This window comes from Magnolia sinica, chromosome 9 (assembly GCF_029962835.1).
Source record: "Magnolia sinica isolate HGM2019 chromosome 9, MsV1, whole genome shotgun sequence".
NCBI lineage: Eukaryota > Viridiplantae > Streptophyta > Magnoliopsida > Magnoliales > Magnoliaceae > Magnolia > Magnolia sinica.
This window is the reverse complement of record NC_080581.1, coordinates 75,972,913-75,998,050: the sequence shown is the minus strand read 5'-3', so window position 1 is coordinate 75,998,050 and position 25,138 is coordinate 75,972,913. Positions and strand designations below refer to the sequence as shown.

At 38.8% G+C, this 25,138-nt stretch overlaps 1 protein-coding gene across 1 annotated transcript in view; it reads right to left on the bottom strand.

The window, feature by feature from the left end:
- The window catches only part of LOC131255714 (sister chromatid cohesion protein PDS5 homolog A), a 36,660-nt gene extending 16,865 nt beyond the window's left edge, over positions 1 to 19,795 (bottom strand). Inside the window, 9 exon segments of the mRNA XM_058256510.1 lie at positions 25 to 174; positions 10,022 to 10,167; positions 10,267 to 10,412; positions 10,525 to 10,741; positions 11,072 to 11,290; positions 11,452 to 11,578; positions 15,667 to 15,848; positions 15,968 to 16,171; positions 19,491 to 19,795. Coding sequence (XP_058112493.1) covers positions 25 to 174; positions 10,022 to 10,167; positions 10,267 to 10,412; positions 10,525 to 10,741; positions 11,072 to 11,290; positions 11,452 to 11,578; positions 15,667 to 15,848; positions 15,968 to 16,171; positions 19,491 to 19,583 — 1,484 coding nt within the window. The 5' untranslated portion in view covers positions 19,584 to 19,795.
- Positions 19,796 to 25,138: the final 5,343 nt, after the last annotated feature.

The following is a 25,138-nucleotide window of genomic DNA, read 5'->3' as shown; positions in this document are numbered from 1 at the left end:
CTGAAATCAAGCATTTAAACAAACCTCTGTTTCTGTGCCAGAAGCTTCTCAAGTGCCTTAACATCAACTTTTTCGAATACTGAAAAAACTGTTATCCAATGTTTCACTTTATCCTTGACTGAGAACTCAATGGGGGATAGAGAACCACAGAGGATGCCTTCAATCATCTCAGATCTGTTGGTAGTAGTTCAAAGCGTGTTTAGATGACCTCTTTATCAGAAAATGGAAAATAGAATTATTCACAAGTCCTTAATTGCTATACATAATTCCCCATTGATGCCCTTTATAATTATTACTGTGGTAGGATTTTAGGGATGTCCATGCAGTGATTTTGCAAGATTCAAAGTAAAAATACCTTGAGTCAAGGACACCCTCTCAAAGCACAAATAGGATAGGTTATGCACTCAGGGGCCCACTCCCTAAGGCGTATACCTTATGTGCACAGCTTGCCCCAATAGGACAGGCTTGCACATACAAAGAAACACTCTAAAGGTAACGCTTCTAGACGCATATCAGCTTTATCCCTCATGCATAAATCTTCTTTTTCCACCCCACCCACCAGAGAGGCTGGGAAAGTAGAGGGGCCATTAAAATATATGCATGTGCAAAAATAAATAAAAAGGAAAAGGAACAGGGAAAGAAAGAAAAAAACAGAATCAGAAACAGACAGTGGTTCATGACAACTTTTAAGAAACTTTATATGATAGTACTTGTCTCACTGATGACACTAAGCAACAATCCAGGAAATGAATTCTTTTGAAAGGTAACAATTCGGGAAATGACATAGACTAAAAATACAAAAACCAGTACTGTACGAATGAAACTTGATATGACAACTTTTTAACATTTTTTCTCACTTTGGACAAATGAAAAGAAGAGAGGGTATGTTCAAAAAAGAAGTGAAAAGAAGAGACGCTAAGGAAAGTAGTTACTTGAAATCCAATTCATGAAAGATGTTCACGCATATCAAATATCAAGGGAGAAGGGGTTCTTACTCATGCCTCACTCTGTGTGTGTGTGTGGGGGGGGGGGGGGGGGGGGGGGGGGAGAATCAGTGTTCGAAATATCGGTATCGCGTAATATATCGCACCCTTGGGATACAGATACATATCGGTTATCGCACGGGATATATTGTTTGTATCGCATAATTTATCGCGCTTTTTGGGAAACATGGGGAAACATTGGGAAAATGATTGAATTTTTCAATGAAACTTCATGGATTGTTAAAAAAGACTTTAATACACTTTTAAATCATAACATCTCAAAACAAAAGTGCACACAATAGGTTTCCTTTGTATAGGGCCATAAGTCATGCGTTGTCTGATTGAACTAAGGCATATTCAAATATAATGCATAACATTTATAAATGTATCAAAACATGCATGAAAACACAACCAAGTCAACCCCACCACAAAATAGTGGAGATAGTGACGCCCACCGTTGAAACCTTCCTAGGGCCCACCATGATGTTTATTTGAGATCCAACTTGTTCATAAGGTCACACAAACAGTGTGGATGTAAGGCACATACCCCATATTCCCCCCCCCCCCCCCCCCAAATAGTTAGGGATCCATCGAGCGGAACGCGGGTTGCCTACTGATTCCAGGGGTTGCGTATTGACGTTGCCAATAGCAAGGTGGCTACTGGATACTGCTCTGTGAGCCCTACCATGATATTTGTTTTATCTGCATGGTCCATCTATTTTTTGCGGTCATTTTACGGCATGTGGCCAAAATTGAAACAGGTCCAAATTTCAAGTGGACCACACCACAATAAAACAATAGTGATTAAACATTCACCATTAAAAACCTCCTAGGGCCCACTATAATGTTTATTTTGCATCAAACCTTTTGATTAAGTTACACACACCTGGATGAAGGAAAACACAAATATCAGTTTCTTCCAAAACTTTTGTGGCCCTCATGAAGTTTTTAATTGTGAGCCGTCAATCACCACTATTTCCTTTAGCGTGGTCCAAATGAGATTTTGATCTACCTCAAAAATGATTTGAAAAAATGGATGGATGATGCAGACAAAATACATACATTATGGTGGGGCCCACAGGGCACCATAGCTATTGGTACAGACAGCGTTAGTAGGCAATCCACGTCCCACTGAGTGGATCCCAAATTTCCTATGAAGACCTTTGGCAAGAAGTTCCTACATTGAGATGCTAAGTGGGGCCCACCATAATGTTTATAAAAAATCCACTCCGTCCATCTGTTTTTCAAATCATTTTTTTGTTATTTCACTTCATCGTAGTGGAAATGACCTTTTAAATGGTTTGGATGGCATATAAACATCAAAGTGGAGCCTAAAAAGATTTCAACAGTATGAAACTCTGTATAGTTTTCCTTCTCCTATGGCCATCTTTAATTTTGAATCCATCTAATTTTTGGTCTCAAGTCCTAAAATAATATGGACAAACGAATGGGCGGTGTGGATTTTTCAAAAACATCACGGTGGACCCCACATAGCATCCCAGCATAGGAATTTCCTACGGCATTCACAGAATATGGACATCCCACCATTCTCGCGCCAACGCTGCTATGGAACCAACGATGTGCGTGGGACCCTAATCGTGGCCCTCGTCATTATGTATGTGTTATATCCACACCATCCATCCATGTGGAGAGATCATTTTAGGGCCTGAGCCAAAGAATAAGGCCCATCCAAAGCTCAAGTGGACGTACCACATATAACAGTGGAGCCAATGATGCCCATCGATGAAACTTGAAACCACTTCTATGGGGTCCACCATGATGTGTATTTGAGATCCAACTTGTTCATAAGTTCATAAAAATATGGACCAAGGTAAAACACAAATATCAGCTTGATCAAAAACTTTTGTGGCCCTCACAAAGTTTTTAATGGTAGGAGCTCAATCCCCAGTGTTTTGTGTGGTGAGGTCCACTTGAGCTTTGGATTCGACCCATTCTGTCTCATGACCTAAAATAATCTCTCTAAATGGATAGATAGAATGGATATATAATACATACATATATGTGGACCCCACTGTAAGGGCCACACCGTCTTTAGTTCAACCAAGTCGCACCCAATCCACTTTCCCTGAACTTAAGGGGCGTGGATTATGTGTTACGCGGCCAACTGCTTAGCGGGTGTTACCCTTACCATAGGGCCCACCTTTGATAATATATTGTATATCCACTCCGTCCATTTGTTTTTCCACATCATTTTAGGACATTGCCCCAAACATTAAGTAAATCCAAATCTCAGGTGGACCACACCACATGAAACAATGATGTTTGAACATTCACCATTAAAAACATATCAAGGACTACTTTAAGTAGATTTGTTATGTCTATTTGTCATCCAACCCGTTGACAAGGTCAATCAGAACTAGATGAAGGGAATATACAAATATTAGATTAAACCAAAACTTTCGTTGCCTGTAAAATGCTTTTAATGGTCATTCACCACTTTTTCTGGTGTGGTCCACCCGAGATGTGGATCTTCTTAAGTTTTGGTTTAACATCATTTAAGGATAGGAAAAAAATGGATGGATGGTCTGGATAAAACATATACATCAAGGTGGATCCCACAGAGCCATGACAGACCAACCATATATACGTCTCTCCACCACATTCATAAAAAAGGGCTTCCGAAGCCATTTTCGCAACAGAGATTGGGTTCCGGTCATTTCGGAACCCTAAATCCCTAAATTTTCTCCCAAAATATCCCCCAAATCCCACGATTTTTGGCAGATTTGTTGCCAAAATTTCCCTTTTGTAGGAAATCTACGATTTATTCGACAAAAAATAAAAGGAATTTGAAGTTTTTTCACATTTACGGCGCATCACTAGCTCTCGATCGTGTGGCCCACCAAATTCAACTTCTGATCACGCAATCTTCTTCCACAGGTACCGAAATCCCCTCTTACATGGATTGAAAGATTTTCCCTCTTTTTTTCCTTTTTTTTTATTGCCCAGTAAATCTGCATATATAACATGATATTATTGCTAATATCGGTGATTTCGCAAAAAAATCATGCAATATTGTACGATATATCGCACAATAAAAAGAATTCTGGTTTTTTTTTTTTTTATTTTCGAGGGTGTCGGATGGTTTTCATCTCGCTGACCAGCGATTACGATAATATCATCGGCCGATAGTATCGATATAAGGAACACTGGGGAGAATTTTATTTTATTTTTTTTTGAAAGATAACTTTGATTAAAAGAAAGCGGAAAAAACAGGAGGCAGAATCTGCTGAGGGAGCAGAAACAAACTAAGCCTCAAGGAAGGCTAAATCTACATTGATCCCATCCATTTTGAAAGATAACTTTGATTAAAAGAAAGCGGAAAAAACAGGAGGCAGAATCTGCTGAGGGAGCAGAAACAAACTAAGCCTCAAGGAAGGCTAAATCTACATTGATCCCATCCATATGGGAAGCCCATTCAACGATCAGACATTTAACGTAGGAGGCCACTAAGTAGGAAGTCTTTGATTCATCTCGGAAACAACGATTGTTTCTTTTTGTCCAAACAGCCCACCATATAGCCAGGATCGCCATCTGCCATAGCCGAATTTTCGGTTTGCCAATTCTTACACCATGTCAAGCTTTGAGAAGCAGGTCCACATCTCTAGGGAAACACCATCTGACCTTGAAACAAGAGAGGATCTCTGTCCAAATGGGGTAGACAAACTGGCAGTGGATCAACAGATGGTCGACTGTTTCTTCTGTTTTGAGGCAGCAAATGCAGGCGTTAGTTAAAATCATTCCTTTTCTTCTGAGGTTATCTAGAGTGAGAATTTTCCTATTTGCCGCTAGCCACCCGAACACATACAGTTTGGGAGGAACAGGATACTTCCAAATGAAATGAGGGCCTTGAGGAGTGGAGTTTCCGTTAATGAGGGAGAGAATTAGGGGCTCTAGATTAGTAGGTAATCTGATACCATACGAGGATAGACACGAATGCAAAGGTGGCATTCCACTTTCTATTCACCCTTTCCAAGTGCAAACATTACAATACTAATGTGAATTGAGCAAAATATTCCATATCCAAATAAAATACATATGACTACCTTATGAAAGAAGGCTAAATTTGCCATCATAAACAAATGGTTATAAAGACTATATCACCATCAGCACCATAGCCTTCTCCCAAACGTTAGGGGACGGTTACAAAGAATATACATGGACTTCAATAAATGCAACTCCCAAGATTCCAAATACAAGGCAATAAATGCATTCCCATGGGGTGTATCCCAAAGAACTTTATCCTTCAAAAAAAAAAATCCTAAAGAACTTTGATATCTATGATTTCAAAATAGCCACATTAGCAAAAACACTCCAAAGCTACATTGACACATTTGATAATTCAAAGTTTCAAAACTCATATTTACAGTATACATTTGATACATTGCTCTTATGCGATGCAGATCCATTAAAAGTGGACAATCTTCAAAAGATAATACATTTGATACATTGCTCTTATGCGATGCAGATCCATTAAAAGTGGACAATCTTCAAAAGATAATAACATGCTTTGACTTTGAGGTGGTTTCAGGGTTAAAAGTCAACAACAATAAAAGTGAGCTATTAGGGGTGGGTCTCTCAAAGGAAGAAGTTGACAATTTCACTAGGATCTTTGGATGTGGGGTGGGTTCTTTTCCTTCTTCATATCTTGGTCTTCCCCTATGCATAGGAAAACTGGCTAAACATTTAGGGGACAAAGTCATAGAAAGATTTGAAAGAAAACTTTCAAGATTGAAGTGTAGCACCTTTGTTTGGGAAGAATGTTAACGTTCATCAAGACAATACTGTCCAATCTATCGATTTACTTCATGTCTACTTTCAAGCACCTCAAAGTCAACATTGGATACATTGGAGAAGATTAGGCGGGATTTCTTGTGGAATTAGGCGGAAGAAAAGCATAAATTTCATCTAATGAAATTGGAGGAAGTATGCAAACCCTTGGATCAAGAGGCAGTTGATTTAAAAAATAATAAATAAATAAATAATTGGAGACTGTGGAAGTATGTGAACGTGGATTTATGACTGGGCTCACAAGTACATACACTTGGGCCTTGTATGTTATAAGCTTATGTTATGCACCTTTGTCGTTAATTTTTCAGCCTCTTATCTTTGTTTCATGCTTTCTTTCTTTGCCCCTTAACTTTCATTTAGTTTTTCCTTCATATAAGGGCATATGTGTAATTTTATATTTTCTTCTATTATTATAAATAAGAGAGGGCTGGACATCTCAGCCCATATCCTCTCTCTCTGAAATTCTTTCCTTCTTAACATGGTATCAAAGACTACAAACTCCTAGGGTTTCTTATTATTTTTCTCCTTTTCCTTCTTCTTCTAGGGTTTCTTCTTCTTCTCGGGTTTTTTTCTTCTTCATCTTTTCTCACTTCTTCTTTTCCCTTCACTTTTTTCTTCTTCTTCTCCATTCTTTTTCTATTTTGAGAGTCGTTAAGCATTTTCCTCACTAACTTGTGATTCAAGAAAGTTGGATAGCTTGTGGCTAGAATTCTTTTAAAGTTTTTAATTCATGGGTTGCTGGATTTGAAACCCTTGCTGATATTTCTACTGTCCAATTGAAGATGTTGCTAGAAATTCTTCTTCAATTCTTTTTTTTTTTAAAGGACTCGCTGAATGGTTAAGGGCAATGTTTTAAATATCGACAATATTGGCCAATATATCCCATAATATATCTTCTATCCCACCTATATGATACAAAACGCACAAGCAGTGCCGATATATCCTACATGTTCGATCCAGTGAGCATTTTCAATTTCCAATCCCTTTTTTTGGTGAAATTATGTTAAATCAATGTCAAATGATTACAAATTCGGGTTTACCAGATTTTTTAAGTTATTTGTTCTCTATATTTTCAACATTCGATTTAAGTTAAAGCAGATTTCGGGTTGTCTCAACTAAGGTTTATTGGATTTCTTTCTATTGAAGTAGATTTTGTGTTGCCTTGGGTAGGGTTTACTGAGTTTTTCTATTAAAGCATATTTTTGTATTGCCTTAGCCAAGGTTTGCTGGATTTTCCCTATTAAAGCAGATTTTTGTGTTGCCTTAGCTAGGGTCTGTTGGATTTTTCCTGTTGAACCAAATTTTTATATTTCTTTGGATAGGGTTTGCAATTTTTTCTATTAAGACAGATTTTTTGATATTTTTTCCCTCATTTCCAACAACCTTATTTTTGGACAACAATCAAATTATTAATCTTATTTTTTAGCCCCTTCTCTTTTTTTTTTGTTTTTTTTGTTTTTTTTTTTTTTTTTTTGCCTTAAGACCCCCTTGTATGTGATTGGGATTAGACATTCTTTGGAATTTTTTATTGCAGTCGTTCATTTTCCTTGCTATTGTTGTTTATAGCATTGTTCTGGCATTGGTTGTCTAAGATTATTACAGTCGTTCGTTTTCCTTGCTATTGTTGTTTATAGCAGATTTTTGTGTTGCCTTAACTAGGGTCTGTTGGATTTTTCCTGTTGAAGCAAATTTTTACATTTCTTTGGATAGGGTTTGCGATTTTTTCTATTAAGACAGATTTTTGGATATTTTTTTCTCTCATTTCCAACAACCTTATTTTTGGACAACAATCAAATTATTAATCTTATTTTTTAGCCTTTTTTTTTTCTTTTTTCCTTTTTTTCTTTTTTTTTTTTTGCCATAAGACCCCCTCTGTATGTGATTGGGATTAGACATTCATTGGAATTTTTTATTGCAGTCGTTCGTTTTCCTTTCTATTGTTGTTTATAGCATTGTTCTGGCATTGGTTGTCTAAGATTATATATGGCTTCATCATCCACATCTAAGACTATAGAACCTGTCAATTCTAGAATGCGACGATTAGTTTTCTTTCTGAGAACCCTTACTTGCATATTACAACACAAATTGCAGTATAAGTATTCACCTTCAGTAGTCTAAAATGAGTCAAATGACTGAGATGTTTATTGGAGGCAAACAGAAGTTGGGATATATAGATGGCAGCACGAAAGAGCAACCCTCTACCATTGATCTCCCATATGCTTAATGCGAAATCAAATAGAAGTTGGGATATATAGATGGCAGTATGAAAGAGCCACCCTCTAACAGAGATCCCTCATATGCTGAATGCAAAATCAAATAATTTGTTGGTTATATCTTGGCCCTTAAACTCTTATGGAACAAAAAGTTAGCGAAGATCTTTTGCCATCTATTGCTCGTGAAATTTGATTGATGGCCTATGAATTGTATGTTGATTAGAACAATATGACATGCATTTATAATATCTATTAGGAGATTAGTCACTTTCGACAAGAGGAGAGATCTCTGTCAGATTATCATGCCAAGATGCATGGTTTATGGCAAGAATTATCCTTTCTCGATGATCTTCTATTTTTGTGTTCTGCAAATGCGAAGGCATATAAAATAAATAAATAAATAAAAATTAAAAAGCATTCAAGAGAAATTATCTTTGAGTTATTGGTGGGTCTTAATACTGATTTTGAACCAGTTTGTGCTCAAATTCTTGGATCACCTTCTTTACCATCACTTAATAGTGTGTGTGCTTTGCTATTACGTGATGAAAAACGTCAGACATCATGGGCTCAGTTATGTTTGAAAAATATACCATAGTAACATGATTCAAAAACTTTGATCATACTGGTGTTGGTCATGGACACGGTATAGGAAGATGTAGTCGTGACGGTGGTAGAGGCCGTGGACAGTCTTGGCCTAGAATCTGGTTTCTATGGTTAGAAAGGAACAACCGATGTTCCAGGTATCAGAAGGGGCAAATCTCGGAGGTTTTCAATATGCCTAAACTAAATGTAATGAAATAGGAGATAGCATCAAAATCTATTGCTAGTGTCCATTTCCCTAATATCTAGTCAGATATATAAATTTTTACTTCTATGTTTCTGGTTTCTTTTATAATTCTTTACGCTTCGGCCTCAATTCCATAAAAGTATCATCATTCAAAAAAAAAAAGCCTACATTGACACGTGCCACATTTTTGGGTGCTTGAACTTTGATGATAGCAAGTGTGCGCATACAGGGTGCCTGAACTTGGATGGTCAACAAAATTGCACACTTGGAACATGCCCCACATGTGCACTGAAATTGTGGTTCGCCATTGACTAAGTTCCACCTCTTTAACAAAGACCAATGTTGTCAAAATCATTATCATATTGTATATCATGATAGGGGTTGAATCGTATCGAAACGCAAATCGTATCGTAAATTGGAAGATTTGTTCTGATTTCTTTTAAAAATTTGAAAACATCTGAAAAAATAAAAATTCATCAATAATACATTTCCCATCAATACAAACTCTGAAAAGTAATTGCATACAGTATACATACATGTGTAAAATGGTAAAGGGGTAAAGAAGGAGAAGAAGAAAATGGCTAGAGAGAGAGAGAGAGAGAGAGAGAGAGTGATTAAGCATAGGGGAGGGCCTTTTCATGTTTTAAAAGCAAAAGAATAAAAAAGAAAGAAGAAAAAAAAAAAAAAAACCATTTATAATTTTACGTAATTTGGGCCCATTTATGCAAAATTCTATGATTATCGTATGATTTGATACGATAATTGTGAGATTATTTAAGATTTGTGATGTGGATGTATGATTCATTGAATCGTACACTCATACAATACTATATGAATCGTACAATTTGGACAACACTAGTAGAGACAACCGATCCATGCTTTAATGGTCACGTCTTGACTCGTCATCCAAAAGTGCCCAGGTTTCCGCGCATTATTGGGGGTTGACAAATCACAGACATGTGCTTTAGACCCAACTACTTGTCAATGAAACAACTTGCCCGAATGCAAGAAGGCCCTAACACTTGAAACAAAATCTATGCCTAACTATTTAACTATAATAGCTATCAACAATGCAGGGAAATTTCGTAAGATAGGGTATATTTGTTGACCCACAGATCAGATGATAAGAATGTCCATACTGTCATTCCCAGATTCAGCCCAAAATATGAAGCAGCAAACATATAAAACCATATTCAATCCTGCAAAAAATGTATAATTCAGGATCCTACCTGAAATCCCGGTCATAAAGACACCTCAATATCCTCCCAGGCATCCACTCAAATTCATCAGCGCCAATCAAACCATCAGAGTATTTTGAGGAATAAAGTCTGTACAGTTCGGCTAGCCTCTCCATTGTATAACTTTTAACATTTAACTGAAAATTTTTGAAAAAGATATCAACCGATTACAAAGGTGGCCAACCTTTCATATGGGAATAAAATGAATAAATGAAAAAACAAAAACATTTCAGTACAGATTTGTCTCTAAGGCGCTCTGCAACAAGCCTAGCAGTCTCAGCTGGAACTGATTTCAACGAATGAGACGCCACATCAAAAACTGCAGCAACAACCTGCTTCCGGACATTTTCGTCATAGTCTAACAGCCGATCACAAAGCGCAGCTGGAAAATGTTCAGACAGCTCATGTCAGTCGAGGTATCCAACGTGATTCAACTTCCCCAGACGCAGAAAAAAAAAAAGTAAGGTCAAACAATTCACGAAGTTCCTCCTTACTCATGATCTCAGGGGCTTCAGCTCTCAAAGGATTAGAGAGCAGACAATTCTTTACATTTTCAATGACAGAAATACGAACTTCCACTACTCTGTCAGTCAACCTCTTCAGAAATTCAGAGAAAAGTGGCTTAAATGTTTCTGCAATAATGCAGTCGGGTAAAGCAAACAGGTCACCAAGCAACTGCACTGCTTTCAGACGAACATCTAACTGATCTGTCTGCAGAAGTTGAAACTTGAACAGTAAGAACCAGTTTGTTGGACTGAATTTATCTTGCAAAGCAGCAGTGAAATGAATAAAGTTTTAAAATCTAACTATGAAAGCAACATCATCTGAAATTTGCAGAGCACACAATAGCAATGTATATTACATCTAGAATCACGTTGCAAGTTCCGCTAAATGAAAAAACAGCTCCTAAAAGTTTTTTTCATAAATTGCAGAATTTGTCAATTTGAATTGGTAAAATCTATGGTTTGGGATTAGCAATCATACAATTACAAACTAGATAAGGCAGGAAAATCTAGAAAGCTAGCGATAAGGAATCATTACCAATAGTTCTCCTGTAATGTATGGGATGATCCCATGGAGGATCTGGGGAGCACACTGATAGATATTAAATATGACCTCATGATAATCAAGCCGACTATTCAGAGAGCTGTGATCGCCTGACATCGATGATATAAGGAACTGCTTTATGCAAGGCTCAAGTTTTCCTGCACAATGTTCTATAACATTCATAGCAAGCCTCCGTGCAGCCATAGAAACATCCTAGCGTCACAAATTCCACAAAATCAACTCTGTAAAAAGAAAAGTTGCGGGAAAGTAAAGTCTAAAACATGACTGCACACAGGTATCAGTGAAAAGTGATGAGGTCCAAGTAAGCAATGAGCAAAGCAAATAATTCTCAGGATCAGAGAATGCAAACTCACACTTTTCCCCCGGCCTAAAACAGATAATAAGGTAAGTAACAGGTTGTCCTGAACATCTTCACTCTCATCTAAAAGAAGGACCATGATTGTCTGCATTGATGTAAGAACACTTTCTGGATGATCATCACTGCAGACAGTAAAAGGTCAATAAGAACAGTGAACGCATTCACAACATCGATCCTACATCTGCATATATTTAAATATATATCAGACGCTGTCCCATAATACTAGATTAAAATGCAGAAAGCTAATATTTCTTATGCAAAAGCCGTAAAAATCTTCCACCAAGATACTACAATATCAAAAGTGAAACCCATGTTCATGCAGTTCCAAGCCAGATAAATGACATATTTGGGGGAATCGGACCAAAATATCCCTGAAACAATTATGGACTTGCTACGTTTTCCTAGACTAAACTGATAGATATGAGGGCTTTTTTCTGCAGGACAAATGGAAAACTTTTGGGGAAAGAAGGGATGCACATGGGTTCTAGTAATTCAAGAAGCGACTGTGTACTTAGAAGTTTCAGCACTCTTTAGGTACTGTTAGCTGCATGGAGATGAAGTTTGAAGAAAAATGCCTACATGTCCTTAGTCAACATGGCTGAATGGGAGATGTTGGTGTACATGCCTATGTGGCCATGACAGCTTCGTGCAATATATAAACAAGATAGGGATAAACTTGGATGTCAAAAAACCATGTACATGGTAAAAATTAAAATAACTGGTGTGTTCAGTAGATGTTTTGTGAAGAAGGTTTCCCCAAAGTACTTATTATCATATAAACAGTATAAGGATGTAAGTGGCTGCTTTCAGGCCCTGTTGCATGAAGATGCAAGCACAGGGAAAGAACTAGGAGAGGCCTGGGATCCCAGCAGGTCAGGAGCATGTGTACTATTGTAGAATTCAGGAAGGGAAGTAGAGGTAGCTTTAAGGCTTTAATAGGGATGAGAAAAGCAAAAGGCTATGGGGGCAGACAATATACCTATAAAAGTGTAGAATATATTGGACAAAACCATAATATTTTGGTTAGCTTGCCTTTTCAATAAATTTTTGCAAGCAAACAAAATACCAAATAAATTGAATAAAAGCATTGTTAACTAATACCTACCTACAAGAACGAAGGAGATGCACAAAGTTGCATGAGCTATCAAGATATCAAACATATGAGTTACAGAATGAACTGTGAAGGAGAGGATGGTGGAACAAACATGAAAATGAATCGAGGCATTCCGCAACAGTAACGGTGGCCATAATGGCCACCACCGTTACCTTTACAATATAGGGTGTAATGGCTGTTATGGGGGCTGTAATGGCCGTTATGATCTCTTTTTTATTGGGAAAAAAAAAAATGAAAAACCTTTATCAGCCCCATATGGACCGTTACAGGGCCTTTACGAGGAGCATAACAGGCCGTTACGGGGGACCATAATAGCCTTTACCAATCAATTTTTTTCTATAACGGCCGTTAACAACCCCATGGCGTGCAACGGTTGCCACCATTACCTTTACGTAACGGCCTTTATGGCCCCATAACAGCCTTTACGGCACACCATGTCACAAAGTGTTGCTTCATGCTAGACAGAACAACAACTGAAGCTATTTTCTACTTAGAAGGTAATTGTCGAAAAGTATAGATAAAACAAAAAAGAATCTACCCGTGAGTCTTATAGGTTTGGAGAATGCAAACGGTTGAGCACCTGAGGAGTTAATAGGGTAGGTAATGAAGAATGGGAATGCAGGCAGATACCACGACATCATCAAAGACATGCAAGAGGGTGCAACTACAAGAGTAACGACAGTTTGCCATGACACTAACGAGTTCCTAGTAGCAGTGGCTTTTCATCAAGGATCGGGGTGTTAAGCCTTAACCTTTGGGCACTTGTTGCAAATGAATTAACTGCTAGCTCCCCTTAAGAAGCCCCTTGTCTGCTGTTTACAAATGATATGATGTTGGTCAATGAGCCTAGACAAAGGGCAAATGCAAAACTGGAGGTTGGAGAAAGGCTCTAAAGCATCAAAGCAAATATTATCATAACCAGGAAAGAGTTTTGCAATGTGCCTTTAGTAAAAACAGTAATAGACAGGAAGTGGGATGATCTCTCACCATCCCTTTACTATTGTATCTTCCCCATTTTGTCCTTTGAGGGGTGGTAATAAAAACTTTGTACTACATTCAATAAAAAATTATAAATTTGAGCTTTTTGCTAAAATTGATGGACAAGAGATTCCTCTAAATGATGCATTTCGTTAGCTTGGTTCTATTACTCAAAAGGATGGGGTGATTGATGAGGATCTTTGCAATAGAATTAGACATGTAATACTCTAGAGGCACCCCATGTCTAATTCTATTGGAAAGATCCTCATCACTATTGAGAAAGCAGCTTCAGCAAAGTTTTGATGTAGAAGAGGTTGAGGATATTGAGATGGACATATGAAAAGACTAGGAAGGGTAGAATGAATATGGTCACTTGATGAAGCTGAGTGGCAGTCCCAACAGGATACAAAATGATGGAAATCAGATTGAGACGGTTCAATCATATGCAACAAAGGCCAAAGAGATTTAGCAAGGAGGGAAACTTGACTAAGGTCGAAGATATAAAAAGATGATGAGGGGAAGGACTTGGGTTAAGGTGGTGAGAAGAGATAAGAAGACTTATTCAATTACTGAGGATAGGGCTTTAAATAAGTTCGACTGGCAACACGAAACTCATAAAGCTGACCTCAAATAGTTTGGACAGGGTTATGATGATGAGGGTTAGGACTTGTTTGATTTTTCAATTCACAGGGAAATACCGTGAAAATATGTAATAATTATTTCCCCAGTATTTACCTACTTTTTCCGATGTTTGATTTGACGACATGCATTTTTGACACAAAAATCAAGAACGCCACAATATATTTGTGGGTCCCATCGTGATGCGTACCACTTATCCACGCCATTAATCTATTATGCCTGATGAACTTATGGCATGAGCCAAAAAATGAGGCATATCGAAAGCTCAAGTGGACCATGCCACTAGAAAAAGGGAATCAAACACTTACCATTAAAAACCTCTCAAGCCCACTGTTTCTTTTGGTGTGGGCCATTTGAGTGTTCAATCTGCCTCATTTTTCGGCTCATGCCTTAAAATATTGTGATAAAACTACTGGACGGAATGGATTTATCATATACATCACCTTGGGGTCCAAAAATTTAAAATAACTCTTTTAAACCGGTTTCTAAGGTAAAAAGTACGGTGGATTTTCAAATAATTTTCGAACAGGTGAAATGGTAATAATTACTCCTTTCACGGGTATTTACCCAGCCACTAAAAATAAAAAACGCCCTTAGTTTCATCCTGTATGGGGCAGTTTCGAACCAATTAGAAAGCCACATCAGCAAAGATTGAGGATCACAAAGATGAGGATGTTGAGATGGATGTGTGAGAAGAGTCGGAAGGATAGAATTAAGAATCACGTGATCCGAAGCACTCTAGCAGTAAACCTAATAACAGATAAAACGACTAATGATCAGGAGTAGATTGAAACAATTCAATTACATGCAACAAAGACAACAGACTATTCCCTTGAGGGGAGCATTGACTGATGTTGAACTGTTTGAAACAGGGACAAAGACCCAAAAGGACTTGGATTGAGGTGGTGAAAAGGGATATGAAGTCTTGTTTACTTCCCAGGATAGAGCCTTTAGATGGGACCAACTGGCGAGACAGAATTCATGAATCCTGCCCCAAATAGTCCATCCTTATTTCTCATTTATATACCCCACAAGGCCATCATGGCGACATTAACCAATAAAGATTCCAACAAGTAAAGAACCAGCAGCTTAGTGATAAACCATTGCGGAGAAGATAAAGAGTCGGAAACCTTTCGAAAAAAAACAAATATTCGATAAAGCTCCTGTGTAAAGATATGTGCAAACTCTATTTAGATGACAAAGGTGTACGAGCAAAGCAACTGGAGTAGAATGATAAATATATTGAATTTGCTCCTACATAAAGGAGACACCCTTTATGTCTTTTTTCCTAGTTTAATAAACTTGTTGATTATCAAAATAAGGAGATAAAGATTCTAAAACCAAATGTACTGACGACTGATATAAAAAACAGAAACCAGTGCATAACTCTCGGAAAATTAATCACAAGCCAGTTCATTGGCAAGCATTGCATAGATTAGGTCATAACAACAGGCAAATGTTGACCACAACCGACAGTACCTTGCAACAGTAAGAAATGTATGGAACATTTCATTGACTAGATCATCACATTCCAGATCCAACATAACAACACATGATCTATATCTTGCAAGAGTCTCCAAGATGACAACCCTCCTTCCAAATGATGGACCATTTATATCGCCTAATCCACCAAAGGTACCTACGATTAAATGAAAAATATCCTGCAAAAAAGAGCCATACCAATCAGGTAAAGGTGAATCCCCAAAATGGACTGACAAATTAGAATGTTGACAGAATTACATCCTAGATACTGTTCAACTTTGTAAGTGAAGAAGGGTACCCTTAGAACATCATCACTGTAAGGAGCTTCAGGTGCTGTAATACGAGTAATCTCACAAATGCAGGTTGCAACCAGGACTTTGACATCCCTATCTTGATGTTTGAGTAGCTCTGGCTTAGCAATTGCATTAAGACAAGGCTGCATTGACTCTATAATTGGTGGTGACGGAGACTGATCCAACTCAGAAAGACAAGTTGCCACTTGCTACACAAGCAAAATGTCAATGTTAGTGTTAAACAGAGGTACAATTACAACGTGACTTAAATAAGGTTTATCTATAAATATGATCAACGAGTCCTAGCATGGTCCCATTAAGTGTATGTGCACATAAACCACAAAAAAAGTTACTTATGTAGCTACTGGGGCATAGTTCACATTGGGAACCATTAATTGTCAAAGGAGATTCTGACTGAGTAAAAATCCAGATCAGATTCCTCTATAGCTTTTGTTAATAAAACACAAAATTTGGTGTATGAGACCATGAATGGCCATTTCAGGGAAGACATGCCATTTTTGTAATCCGCAACTGAGGAGAAGGTTGATATTTCATTAGCAGGAAGGGGAACTACAAGGAAGCCCAAGTAGGAGGATACAAGTGACACTTTTAAGAAGTCGATGCTTAAGATTTAAGGTTTAGGAGCTGTTCACAAGAAGAAAGATAAAATTACTATAAATTCTGTATGGCATGGTTTCAAGAGTTGAACATCCAGAATTCCAACAAAAACACTTCCACAGAGTTGGTTTCTTTCATTCTGTTTCTGTTTTCTGCCGAGTAATGTACTGTAGCTGTTTCAATGTTTATTTGGTTTCCATTGTAACATATCAAAAGAAATCCGTAATATTTTCAGGCCATTGCCTCTGACTCCAATCTAAAAGGGAAGCTACTAATGGAAATTGTGAACTACCATTCTCCATAACATGTGATGTATGTGAAATTTTTTGTTAAATTCCATCGTATAACTATGTTATCTGAACGTTAGCTACCATGTCTGCTTATTGGTGGATCCTGGATGTACATCTAGCCATATTTTGCCCTTACTGGAGTAGGAATATAATTCTAATTTCAGGCACTCTTTATCTTATTTAGCCAATTTATCTTCTTCTTCTTCTTTTGTGCATTGGAGAGAAACCCTTCGTATCTGAGAAAGTCATGAATTGGTATCTTAGCATGAAAGTTAGACCAGGTGGTTCTCCTTGATGATTTCTCTGATAATTTGGAATTCATCTGAAACCAGTAAGGAAAGCAATACTGCCGTTCTTGTGAGTCAGCTGATCCATCCATCGCTTCTGAGCTTCACTAGAATTGATTGCTGATCCATACAACTTCATGATTCGCCGAAATTCATTGTCACTGCTCAACCCCTGCCAAAAGGCCATCTCAGCAACTGCAACCAATCCAATCTCATCATTGCGCTCATAAGCCCCATCACCGAGAACAAGAAACTGATTCACATGTAAACCCCCTCCTCTCTTGCCGTATTTACCATTTCCTTGTTTAGTTATGCTGTTCTCCATGTGTATTGCAGTAATCTCTTCAACTCCCAAGTCTCCAACCATTACATCCATATTCTTCAATCGGCCATCTAACCCACCAATAACATTTTCCATTTTTCATCACTCTGTGCAATTAGCTAATTCACTTCTTTGCTGTATCCGCTTCAATAGTTTGATAGAGCAAGGAAGCCAAGTGTACATTTGTGTTCTGCAAGGATCTTTGGTGTTAGTCGTTTGAAATTAGTCAGACCTTTCTGAACTTAGGTATTTCAGATCCGGCCATAAACATTGCCACAAAAAGTTTAACAAAAAGCATGCACTACCATGCAAATGTCCATCCATATGAGAAGCCTACTCACTTATGTTGATGAATATATTCACTCTATCATCTTTGGATGAGAAGCTATCAATGTGCCAGAGTTGAGAAGAAGAAACTCGCTTATTCAAAATTGTTTCTGCTTATATGGAAATCGGCTTTCTAATGATCAAGATTCTTCAGCAGCATGGGATTTTCCAAGGTAGAACTTGAGAACTTTTCATATATTGGTCATCACAAATGAGATCCAGTGGACTCAGCAGCAAGATACTCGACTCAATTGAAATATCAAAGACTTCAAACTTCTTACTTGGAGATTCTGAACAAATCATTTGGAAACTTCAAACGTGGCACTTGGAGCATTAAACTTGAATTTATATCATTTCAGACAATCACTTCGAATATTCATTGAGTGACCTTGTCAGTTCATACAATGGCCTCAGAGTATATTTACTTCAACACCTGCACAGAGGAACCTCAAATATAAACCTTGGCGATTGTGCATAGCTTGGATGTACATAAATTCCCACAGAACCACGCCTCCTTTGGAATAGCATACTTTGCATTTCTATATCATCATTCATCTACCAATTATGTCATTGTGACAAAGATTTCTTCAGGACTTCAACTGATGTCATCATAAACACCACCCTACTTGCGGCTCTCTGTTGTGCTAAATGGATCTGAAGAATGCTTTCACTGTGCATGCAACCACCTCTAGGTTTTCGAGATACAAGTTCTAAATATGCATATCCCCTTAAAGGGCAGTACATTCAGAAGAAATACCCGATGCTTTGTCTCAGCAATCAACTCCCAAAATGCTATCAATTCAAAAGAGCAATATTCCATAGACAAGCTTAACTCCTTTACCCATTGCTTTTCATACTTATGTAGAACTTTTAACTCTTTTTCTTGTCCAGCAAAACCACAATTCTCCATTCTCCCTAGAGCACAAACTGAAAAAAAAGGCAACGGTTCTCCAACATCCATAACTCAGACTAAATCCTTGCACAGGATTGAAAAGCCTATAGCTTGTTAACTGTCAGAATCTTTCGTGCACAATCAAAAACCTTCTCAATAAAACTCCACTTTCTTCCAATTCAACCACATCAGAACTCAATTGCAGAGCCAAAAAAAGGCAAGTCTAACTGGAAATTCAACCGCACCATCTCTGCCCCGTCAACCAAATCAAGAAAAAAAAAAAAACCGACTGAAAACCTCAGCCAACCCCAAAAAATTGCAATAAACGACAGAAAATAATGCTTGATTTTTACAAATACCATCTTACAGACTCCATTACAACCAAAATAAGCACAAATAAGTAATCGAATTTGCATCTTTCTCGAAAATTACACATTTCTGCGTCGGTCAAAACCCTAACCGAACCAGGTTTTTTTCTAAAATCCCATCAAAAACATTAAATTCACCCAAAAACGGTGAAATTCACGACAAAGGCTGAATTCAAGACCAAAACCCATCAATCAAAGCCAAGGCAACGACGAGTATCCTAACGGAGCTCGAAAGATGCAAAAAGATGGATTTTTTTCCCAGAAATAGCCAAAAACCGTGAAATTCACGAAAAAGGCTCAAATCAAGACCAAAACTCATCGATCAAAGCCAAGGCAACGATGAGTATTCTAACAGAGAAGGATTTTTTTTCCCAGAAATATCAAGGAATTCAAAGAGAAGAGAGAGAAATCGATAGGCGCTTACCTTCAAGAGCTTGATTAGGGCATCTTTCGAGGCGGGAGGGCTCTCGAGCTTCGATCCGAGCTCTCTCACCTGCTGATGGAGCTTCTGCGCCATTTCCGTTGCAGAGAATGGAGCTTTTTTCCGAAACACTGAGACTCGCTCTCTTTCTCTCTCAAGAAAACTTCATCAGATCGGGATTGAGATAGAAATGGGGAGGAGACGAGAGGGAAGGGGCTTTCGTTCGGGTTTTCGGATGTGCGAAATGAGAGTGTAATGAGAGTCGAAATGAAGGTAAATGAAGTCCAAATGAAATGACGTTCCCGGAGAGGGGTTACGCTTCTGAGCACGTGTATTCAAAGGGGTTTTGGTTTGGATAAAAACTTTGATACGCTGGCAGAGTATGGTGATTGATACTCGTTGACTTATCAATTGCATTCGTGGAATAGAATAATTCAAATTAAACGGTACAAATTCTGGGAAATTGTTTAGATATATTCGTAACTAAAAACTAATCATATTCGATTGCCTGAATATTGTACTGTGGGACATTTATTGGACGGTTAAAAATGAAAATATACAGTGGTCCTATTTCAACAAACAAGTGTCCACTGATCAGGTGTTAGGATTGTTCAGCCAGCTTAATTTTGGATTGTGAATTACAGATAGTGAGTTCCACGGACCATTCGGAATAATTTGAGTTAATGTAGGCCACGTGTATAATTTCTAAATTCATGCGTATGAAACGTCATATGCAGTCCGAGTAACTCTTCGTCAGTTAGTTGTAGTGTCTGGTTCGTACAGATCAGAACTAGGGATTGGATTGCTCTCGAAAGTACAAAAATGCACGAAACTTTTGGAGAAATTACGGACGTGCCCTTTGCTAAGGCGGTGAAAGATTTTGGGAGGCTTCTCGAAGAGGGTATCTCAATCCATGCGCATGGGATGTGGAGCATGTGTGGCTGATCGGATGGGTTAATCAGGTGCAATACACTGTCTCCATCCCGACCGTCGTTGTTTTTACGTGAGAGACAAGTGGAGCAAATTACGTGTGATGTGTATGAGTCCGCCTGGTGGTGTATTGACGTAGGAAAGGACGTGAGGTTGAGCACTGTCTTCCTCGAAAGGATAACTATTTTGAATTCATGGAACCTCTCTGAACTCTTCGTAGAGACTTCTCGAATCTACAATAAAAGAAAGCAAAAAAATAAAAATAAATTTTAATAAATTCAAAATTGATTGATAAATGAATAAAAACGAGTTCACAACTCTTTAAATAAGAGTATCAAACAATGGAAAAGAAATCAAAATCAAACTACAATTAAAACTCTTAGAATACGACTTACTATAAATAGTAAACTTACTATAACTAAAACTACTAAAATTTGTGACTAACTATAAATAGTAAACTTACTATTTATAGACGGTCATGATGTCTACTAGTGTGCAAGGTTTTTGGCCAAAAATAGTTAGTATCCTATTGGGCTTCATCATGTTGTTCTCCTAAATTTTCTAAGTTCTTTTCACGTTGGACGCAACTCCTATATCCGAACGATGAAGAGTTATAATCAAACTAAAACTTACTATTTATAGTAAAAATGGAATTAAATTAGGGAAACGACCGTCGATCCTGGAGAATTTCGCAAATCCGGCTTGCGCAACTAGGCATAGCGGGGTTGGTTGGCTAAAGTAGCTCGTTCTGCCCCAAAATCATATATTTTACGGCCGATAACTCATTCCAGACTGCGAGATACTCCTGATTTAAGGTCTGACGATCCAAATCACTTTTGTTATCGATCGGGCCTTTTTTGATCCATCTTGGCCATGTAACTGTCCGCAACCCTCTCTACATCAAAAGAGGATGGTGCTGGCAGTAGAGATGGAGTGCATTACATGAGGTTGTGACATTGTAAGCGGTCGATAAAATAAAGATTGTGTAAAAGCAGTTATAAAAGCAAGTAAAAGGGGAAATGGAGTAGTTTAGGCAACGTTAAATGTTTATAACAACTATTAGAATGTGAAAATAATCTAAATGATTAGAATAAAGTTATAAATAAATGAGGAATGCAAGAGTAAGAGGAGTTTCATTGTAACACCCCGCACTTTCAGTACTCGTGTATTACCATGAGAATCAAATTTAGTATAAACACAACCTAATGTATCAGAACGTTCGGCCTCATCCTAGCTTGAACTGACAGTTGAGAGTAATCTTTGTTCATTAACCAACCTATCCATCCACAAAATTCCAAGATGGGCCATCATGTCATCCCAAAATAGAAACATACACTGTGGATCTTGAGTCGCAAATCGCGGGATCTGCCATCCACTATACCTTTAACGACCTAATGATCAACCCCTACCTGAAACCATGCAATCCAGTTGATAAATGCTTAGGTAACGGTCTAATCCCACCTAAGATTCCCTTAGGAACCCTAAATGTCACTAATGACCAAGTTAGGAATTGATCTGACCGTAGATTGATCGTTACCAACCATAAATTAGTGCATCCAACTATTGATTTTTAATATGGACCTACTTTTGGAGTTTTAATCTCCTTGACAAACAGATCAAACCATCACATTACCTAGAGAGCCGCGTTGGACCTCATGAGGCTTAATTCTAGGAACCTACTTGGGGTAAACCGTCAGACGACGTCCTGTTAAATTGGTTAAGCTGTGAAAAATCCCTTTCAAGACTTAAGTCACTAGGTTCACTATTCCTCAGGCTTACGACCAATATCTAGGCGATCCATCCCTACAAATCACCCCAATAAACAGGTTAAACCGTCCACTATCAACATCAAACACTAAGGATCACTAATGGTCAGGTTTGGATTCGATCAGACCGTCGGATGGATGGAAATCATAGTTTGAACCCCAAGAATAAATGTTGCGTGACCCATCTAGTTAAAATAATATCATTCTAAAATAAATGGTGGCCCTAATTGGCTCACAAGTTAAATGAACGGTCCTGATCTCATAAGTGAACCACAAATCATCATTGGATGGACGATATACGGCACTCAAAAGCTATATTTCAGCTGATATGGCCCACCTAAAACTTGGATCTGCCTCATACTTTGGATTGGACCCTAAGTCGGGCAGACAAAGCAGATGAACGGATCAAATTGGGTCATAAACCATTGTGGACCACACCTCTGTGTGGTGTGCGTACACCATGCAGTGCACCCGCAGTGCACCAGATCTCTGGCATGGTCAGACGAGTGCTGACCTGCGCTCGTCCGAAAAAGGAAAGATTTTCCTTTCTTTTGAAATGCTTCCCGCCAACGATGCTTTAACTAACAACGTTCGTTTGTAAGCGTTGTGGCCCACCGCAATCAAGCATATGCTTGATCCAAACCGTCCATTTCATTTAGAAGATATGGACGACCAGAGTCATGGTTAATCTAGTCGTTGGATTGCACACGTGTGCACACAACATTAGACACAAATCAGGCTACAAGCACACCTATTTTCGAAAACGGAAAGAAACCCGTTCCTTTGCCTTTCCAGGACGGCAATCCGCGTGAAACCCTCTCCTGAGATCTCAGCTGTCCATTGAAAATCAATCCCAACCCTACGAAATAGGGTGTCCCTAGCTGTAACTTGAGATTTTCACTCGCCGCCGCTGTTCAAGCCAAACCTTTAAGAAGTGATAATAGGTGTTCATTTTATGGGTCCCACGATGATACTAGGATAGATCCAAACCGTCCATATGCTTCTGATCATCAGATCAGCCATAGGACGATGACCCACCATTGACGGTTGGGTCATCTCCTTCGTTCAAGCAGGAAACCCATCAGCATGGGATGGGCCCCACTTGCTGATCTAAGGCGTCCATTTAGTGGATTATAAGGATGAGTTTACATTCGTATCGAAGGATTGCATCAATGCAACCAGATTCAAGACCGAATCAGCGTCGGACCGAGCCCCTGTTTCGGTTAGAATCGCAAAACTGCGACTAATCCTATGATTAATAGCTGGTATTTTGGATTGTTCGGGCCTCTAAGAAGCCACCCTTTTAGGGCAACCATCCGAAAAAGAAAGAAACAGAAAGAGAGAGAAAAAAAGAGAGAGAGAAGAAACGAGAGAGTGCTGAGAGACCGCCGTCCTCTCTGCTCATTGTTGCACCTCTAACTGTGGCATTGTTGGATCGGGTTGAGTTCGCTCGAGCTTCAGATCTACTCACGCCTGGGTGTCTTGCTGATCATTCCTGAGAAAGGAAGAAGGTAAGAAAGAAGAAAGAAATAAAGGAAAAGGGAGAAAGAGAGAGACGGGGAGGGAGGAGGTGTGGTGCAGTCGCACTCCATCCAAATGCAAATCAAAGGCCGTCGGACCGCACCACCTTCTCAACTGGGCAAGCCTCGATAGAGGTAAATCTCAGTGTCATGTGCTAGCTGTGGGTTGCACCTGAGATTGAAATCTCAGTGGGCCGCACCATGTGCAAGCAGTGGGCCTCCCTTTAAATCTCAGAGGGCTAGGAGTTTGGAATCAATCTACTAGACCAAAGCAGGCCTAGCTGGGCCACAGCCCATCTCACGTTGGCATGATATCTGGGCCGAGATCAGCCCAGAGAAAGGCCAAGCAAACCAGCCCTTTTGGACTGTGCACTTGACCATGCTGTTGGGCCGAAACAAGACAGCCCACTCAACCTAGGCTGCCAATAACATGCAGCAAGGCCAGGATCGGCCCAGCTAGCCTAGGTTGCTAGCAACACGGTTCGGCCCTCTCCTAGGTAGCCTAGATGTGCATAATCCCACCTTTAGATTAATGGGCCTGGGGAGGTTGCATTTTGGAGAGTGTATACACAATCCTATCATTCCATGTGGGGACTTGCCAAAACATGACTTATAACTTATGTAACCACACCATCAAACCCTTATACATTAGTTTACTAATTAATGTATGCATTTACCTTTGTCATAAGTGTTAGGCCTGATCCCATGGGTGCAGGCCCAATTTCCATTTGGATGGGACCTTTCAAGCCTCACCCACTTGTGATGGCTTAGATATTTAGGAGTCGTGGGAATCACTTATCTAATACAAGCTCTTAATTAGGAATGACCCTGGGTGATTAGTCGTGTAGTATTGGACCGAAAGGTACTCGCGGGAACTTGGATCAAGAGTGGGAATACGACCCTGCAGGTGGGAACTCACCCTTTGAGCTTCCCACCTAAATTCATCAACCATAGATGATGTCTTCATCCTTTCCATTTAGTATCTCCTGAGTTACTTGATTTTGTTACTTAACTTCTTACGTGAATGTGTGAATAGAATAATGTGTTGCGCACATGATTCTTGTGGTAGATAATGAACATGTCTCTTTATTTATAACAGGCATGAATGATTTGATGACAACATGCTATCCTTTGTTGTATATGTATTAATTTACTATATGCTATCACTTGCGCTCGAATGATGGAATGAATGGAACCTATCTTGGACTTATTATCCTGTGGCCCCCATTTGCCTTACACGGCTTAGATAGCACCTTTGACTTACGCGACTTGGATCGCACATTTGCCTAACATGGCTTGAACCACACGTTTGCCCTACGCGGCTTGGATCGCATATTTGCCCTTGTGGCTTTGATAGGTTATCGGTGCCCTTCATGGCTTGTTGATTATATTTGCACATCTTGTTGATTTCCAGGTCATTATGCGGAGTTCATTA